Raw genomic sequence first — 6,721 nt, 5'->3', positions numbered from 1 at the left:
TAAATATGACTATTAGAGCTTCTTTGTTTAATTTGGAAATAATTTTTTATAAAGAAAATATTTTAAAAAATTTATGCAATTTCACAAATTAAAATTGTACATAAAAAATTTAAAATAAACATTACAGCTTGAAAATTAATTCAAAAATATAATTTCATTGCTGGTTCTGTTTTCATCGTTCTTTTTTACTTTTTATTATGCAAAAGCTAACTCACGAAATACGTAGCTTCTATATAAAAAGTACTCGTGGAAGTCTTAAAAGTATTATTCGGAAACTATAAATATAATTGACATTTTTATAATAAAGCAAAATTAATTCTGTAAATGTATCAATAATTTGTAGAGGAAAAGATTATTCATCAATCTTGAAATATTTATACATTTACAAAACTTTATAGATACATTATATAGAATTATAGAATTTTTATATCTATACATGCATTTATCAAAATAATTTATCATAGGAAAAGTACACTAAGAAAATCAGTAATGAAATTAAATCAGTGCACACACCTTACATTTTAAGTAAATGATTTGTTATTTATATTCAAATGCATAATTTCCTTCGTTTTTGTTTTGTTATCAATTCATAGCTTCATATAAATTTAAATAATTTCATAAAGTAACATGTACTTTGTCTGCAGGTATTTTTAGGTATAATTAGTTTAATCATATAAAAGCACAACTAAGAATTAAGAGCAATATTGCAATTGGAAAAATCATGTACGCGCCCATCCGTGGCTGACAAATAGAAATTAGTATGCCAGCGTCGTCCATCTCATTATGTTCTATACCGTCCTTAGTTGGTATCTCGACAATTACCCTATCCGCTGACAGCGGGTTTATACGAAATGAACATTCAGTTTGATTAACACACGATTTAGTCACATTTTCATATTGAAAAGTTGGCTTATATATGTCAAAAATTGCATAAATATCATTGGACACAATATCGTTATCACTGTAAAAAATATAATAATAATAACCATCCTGTTCCACATGGTGATTTGCCTGTATGTGTTTACTATTAAGCAAATAGGAAATATTAGTACATTGATCCGAAGGTTGAAATTCATGAGCTAACAGTATTTCACCATTGTAACAATTGAATAAACCAGTTTCAAAACTGGAAATAGACGACTTTTCGTTAGAATTAGATGTATAATTTTTGTCGGCATTTCCACCATGCTTAATGCCTTGGTCTAATAAGGACGGTGGTTTTATGAGTTCTCTACTTCTTTTAAATCTCTTGGTATCCATCTCATCTTTCTTCTTGATTTCTTGTTCCTTTCTTTCATCGATTATATCTGAATTCAATGTTTCTTGTAATTTTTGCATGCGCATTTTTTGATTATAATTATAAACTCTTTCTTTTCTTCGCTTTCTTTTATTTTTATTTATATCCATCGTACGATGTTTGATATATCTTCCTCTCCTAGTGTCATTATTCACATTTTCTTGCTGATCATCTATATGTTTGTAGAGATAAGAGGTTGCAGTATGATACAATGTTTCTAAACGTTCTAAACTTTTCGTCAATTTTTCATCTGTATTTTCTAGATTTGCCTTGGAAGTTTTTTCTAAAGCATTTGCAGAACTTATACTTATAGCTGGTTTATCTATCTCATTGATATTGTGTGTAGCTTCAGTAAGTTCAACTGTGATTGTTTCTTTAGAATCAATTTCTTGTGCATTTGATTCATATATTATTTTAACTTGTCTATTCGTACTTGGAAAGAAAATTTCTTGCGACTGCTTATTAATATTGTGTTCCAGCAGGCCACAAGTACGTAGGTTTCTCTCTCCTTTCACTACTAATATAGAAGCTCCTTCGAATCTAAAATATTTTTATTTCTTTTATATATGTAGTGTTCCATAAGTAAATAAAATTAGAAGATATATATATATATTAGTAAATTATGTCTCTATAATAATAAAAGAAATGTATTTCAATTTTCTTTACCTTGAACACACAGAAAGCGCTACAGTTGCATTTTTCAATAAATAAAATCCCCAGTATTCTAATGTATCATCTGGTAAATTCATGCTCTTTTTAAGTCTTATATGTTTTCGTTTTGATGCTATCTCTGGTCGGTGAGTCATTTGGAAAGCATTAAAAGTGCCATTCATTTTTAAAGTATGTTCCTATTAAAAAAAAACCATTCTTCAACTTAATTTACAATCTGTTCGTAAAACATGATATTGACAATAAAGTACCAGATTAAGAAAGGATTAAATGCTAAATTAAAAGGACACATCTTCTTAATCACAATTATACTGATTCATCTTTTCTTGTATATATAATAGATATATAATAAAATTTTAGATTAATTTTATCTATATTAATATTTAAGTAATGATGTATGCACAATTTTAGAATAATGATGACGTTAAATATTAAAAATATTTACTATTCTTACCGAACAAAATATTGTTGAAATCCCATCGTTGATTTCTATAATATCAGATTCTGTTACAGCATATGCAACATCAGCATACAAAATATGCCGTAGACACAAAGGAATTATTATAAGTATGAATGGTAAAACAGCTGTCAACATGCACAAAATTAATAATCTTCTTACAACATCCATTTTTACCATGCCTATTAAACAAAATTGACAAATATTACTATTAATTACTTTACAGATTATTGTGTATATTTAACAATCTCAAAAAATATATATATATATACTATATATATGAGATCTTGAAATTAATAATATTAAAATCATATAATAAATAAAAAAAAATACTTATATCTAAATATATATCTACACTCGATCGTTATATATAATTATTTCGAAATGTTTTTCTGTTCTAGATATTAAGATAAAAAATTTTACAGTATTAAAAAAATGATAAATTCTTAAAAGTTGTACTCTAATACATATTTTTATATAAATCTAAAAAAAATATATAAATTCTGTGAGTGGCATTAAAATTATTATATTATGTATTATACTAAGTATAAAAATAAATAAGCTAATATTTATAAAAAAAATCACCTTCCAACACGCTCCAAAAAATTATTAGATTATAAATAAAAACACTTATTCGTTTTAGAGGTTATGTTTCCTAATTTATTTAATAAAAAATATAAGCTTTGTTCATGTAATACAAACATCAATAATTATAATACTTATAATTATCTTAGTATATATACATTATTCAAGTTTTGTCAAGTGTGCTTACAATTACAGTTAAAAATGGTACAGCCTTTTTTTACATCATCCGATTCTTTTTTCAGAAAAAATAATTATTTGTATCCACAGTTTCATTATTTAGAGAGTTTCGATATTCTGGACTTGACTTTTTTAACCACAGATACTAATTAAATTTATTTAATAAAAGAGGTTAGGTGTTAATGAAAACTGAGCAGATAGAAACTAGGATTCTATTGACAGTTTGATAAAGAAAATACATGATTAAGAATCGACCAATGTCGTAGCTGATTCGTCTGTTATATTGATACACGAATGATATTTTTTTAATGCGTAGATAATTACAATGCATGTAGAAGCTATATATCAAATTAATGCTTTTAATGGGACATTTCTTTTATCAAACTCAGAGTCAATGTTCTTTAACAAAAAACGAATCGAGGAAAGATAATTATTTATTTCGATTAAATATTTCTTTTTATTGTAATCACGTATATTACGTAAATTAAAATTCTATCAAGATAAAATTTACCTCTCTTCTTCTATTCTTCTACTCTTAATCGTTTTTAGATTCCGTTAAAAAGAGACGCTGTATATCACAACCTTGATATCCTTTTTACATGCAAATTCAATTTTTAAAGTCGCTAATATAATGATTTAGCTTTATAACTCTTTTCTTATTGTCTTCTAATAATTGTATAATGTCTTCTAAGGAATTGTATAATATTTATAACTGTTTTATAAACGCATAGCTTCTCTCGAAACTTTTCTTCGAAGCATTCCTTGATTCTATTTTTTACAAATATATTTGCGTTACCCTTTCCATACTTTCTCTTTCCCCTCTCCTATCTTGACAGGAGAGAATTTTCTAGAAAAGTTTACATTGAAACTGTCCATTGAATTAATAGTTCGATCACTACTGATTTCGGAACTCAACCGTTGGACAATAAAAGATTTGCAATAACTTAAAGAAAAGTTATTAAATAACTAAACTTTTTTTATAGAATATTCTTATAGATGAAAAGGTATCCAAGAATATTCAAATCATTAAATGATAAAATGTTGATTAATGTAAAATAAAATTACATAAAATAAAAATAATTAGCCTTTTTCAATATACTTTTATTTAAAAATAATTATATTTTCTAATTTTTTAATCTATTTTAAATAATCTTAAGATTAAAAATATTATTATACACTTACAATATTAAACAAAACAACATCAAAAGAAACTATTGAAAGTATTACTATATTATATGTACAATACTTCTCTACTTCTGTGTATACGCACGCGCGAGCGTATAGCCGTATATAACAGATTTTTTAACTTACTGTTTTTTTATAAAAAGAGATCATTGCTACAATGATAGCATATATCCCTGTACTTAAAATATAATGCTACATATTGATTTATAATAATCGTCTTTGGTAGCAGTATGACGTTCAGATATATCAATCCGATTTAATATTATTTCTCCAAACAGTGTGTCCTTATATGCCTAAAATATATGAAATAAACATCATTATATTTTCTTATTACCAATTTTATAGCGAAGATATACATAAATTCAATTTATAAATCCTGTTACTTTTAATATTTCACTTGCGTTGTATCCTTCTTTAAATCTTGCTGAGTAATCATCTTTGAATGTTGTATTCATTAGAGTAGCATGTAATTTTATTTTTTCGTATTCTTTCTCCATTATACCTAAAAATTATACAATGATATAAATGAGGTATTACAGTCAATATTAATAAAAATATGTATTTTCAAAAATCATTTAATAAAACAAGTTAACTAATTACTGTTAACTAATTATAAGTTAACTAATTACAAGTTAAATAATTACTGTTTTGATATTGATATAAAATGTGTTTTGAAGATATTCAATTCTATATGACATATATATTATTTACCTATGTCAATAAAGTATTCAGCAACTTTATCAATGAGTTCTTGCAATTTCTCATTGGGTGTAATTTGTGCAAATAAAATTTTAACATCAGTAGGATCATCATTCATACATGCAACTCCTTGTAACTGTATATTTATTGGCCTCATTTCTTTAAGAATAGGACTGTAATAGATTAATATTGTTGTAATTATTTAAGCATCTTTTGAAACTATTATATAGATAGATATTTTGAAATTGTTATATAAAGTCCGATATCTTACTCTATAATATTTTCTTTACAATTTGTAAGAGCATCAATAGCACGCTTTTTCTCATTATCATCAAATAATTTAAGCATGCCAATAGTAAGATGTAACTTAGATGGATTTTGAAAAAGAGATTCATCTATATTATGTGCAGTTTTGTTATATTTCTGCAATATATCATTCTTAAAAGAAATATATTTATCAATTATGTGTTTCTTATTTAATGGGATTGATAAAAAGTGTGTATAATGTATCTTTTTCTTTGAAGCTTCTACTAGTAAATCAATTCTGTGTCTTGCAGATATTATAGCTTTACGTTCCCGTCCAGTAATAACTACAAATATACAATATTAAAAATTAATTAAATTTATTTTTTTTATATTAACGACTGCATTCTGTAAAGTGTGTGATACACATGATATATAATCATTTTATCTTTGTTGTTCATCGTTTATTAAATTAACAAAGACAAAATTATACATCATGCACCTCATACGTTTCACAGAATTAAGGGAATACTGAATAATCTTTACCAATATTTCCATCTTTTCCTTTTTTTGGTATATCAATAGTTGTTCTTGTGTCATGTTCCAATTTCTTGCGTGTTACACCTTTTGTACCAATTATATGTGAGTAAAAAATTCTAGAACATTATAATAAAATAATAAAATACAAAACTATTATTACATTATTGCATAATCTATATTACTACATTAAAAAAAACAATACTTATATATTATTAAATTCTGATTAGTATTATAATTATAATAAAATAATATTCAAGATAATTCTCACTTGGGTACATAAAAAGTATGTTTAAATAACGTATCATGAGGAATTATTTCTATATCACTATCAGATTCCTCATTTGAACAAATTGATTCTTTATCCTCCATATATGGAACTGATGTATGAATGTTTTTCCATGCAGTATTTTCGTAAAATCTGTAGCAGCGTCCATCAACCCAAATTAATTCTGGTTCTAACACATCCATTACATAAAATATAATATGTTTGATGTAAACACTCCTAAAATTTATGTTAAATTATTGAAACATTAATTTTTATAAATATACATGAATATGTATACATTATATAAATATATTATATATATACATAAATCCTCAGATTTAACTGAAATATTTTTATATTCTATCACAAACAGAATACAAAGTTTACAAAACACTCATTAATATAGAAATGTGCAGAAACTAAATTATACTTATATAAAACAACATTTAACAATTTAAACATTATATTAACATTATACAGATGTAAAATACAATTCAAATATAATTTATAAAATTAAAGATTAAAACATATTCATTACGTTAATATGTATGTATTTATGCTGCATTTTACATCGCAATGTTCGAAGTTTTATACATATAATTTA

General features: G+C 24.7%; 2 protein-coding genes across 2 annotated transcripts; both read right to left on the bottom strand.

Annotated features, from left to right (window-relative positions):
* Positions 1-570: 570 nt before the first annotated feature.
* LOC108776839 (uncharacterized) lies at positions 571-2,594 on the bottom strand. Its single transcript, XM_018543565.1, has 3 exons — positions 2,421-2,594; positions 1,964-2,145; positions 571-1,837 (listed from the first exon to the last, which is right to left on the bottom strand). The coding sequence occupies exons 1-3, from the start codon at positions 2,592-2,594 to the stop codon at positions 670-672; spliced, it is 1,524 nt and encodes a 507-aa protein (XP_018399067.1). The 3' UTR covers positions 571-669.
* A 1,842-nt stretch (positions 2,595-4,436) lies between these two features.
* On the bottom strand, positions 4,437-6,332 carry LOC108776850 (activating signal cointegrator 1 complex subunit 1). Its single transcript, XM_018543580.1, has 6 exons — positions 6,121-6,332; positions 5,859-5,968; positions 5,341-5,659; positions 5,082-5,242; positions 4,754-4,872; positions 4,437-4,663 (listed from the first exon to the last, which is right to left on the bottom strand). The coding sequence occupies exons 1-6, from the start codon at positions 6,318-6,320 to the stop codon at positions 4,550-4,552; spliced, it is 1,023 nt and encodes a 340-aa protein (XP_018399082.1). The 5' UTR covers positions 6,321-6,332; the 3' UTR covers positions 4,437-4,549.
* Between the last annotated feature and the right edge of the window lie 389 nt (positions 6,333-6,721).

This window comes from Cyphomyrmex costatus, unplaced genomic scaffold (genome assembly GCF_001594065.2).
Source record: "Cyphomyrmex costatus isolate MS0001 unplaced genomic scaffold, Ccosl1.0 scaffold390, whole genome shotgun sequence".
NCBI classification, from domain to species: domain Eukaryota; kingdom Metazoa; phylum Arthropoda; class Insecta; order Hymenoptera; family Formicidae; genus Cyphomyrmex; species Cyphomyrmex costatus.
This window is presented reverse-complemented; position numbering and strand designations above follow the sequence as displayed.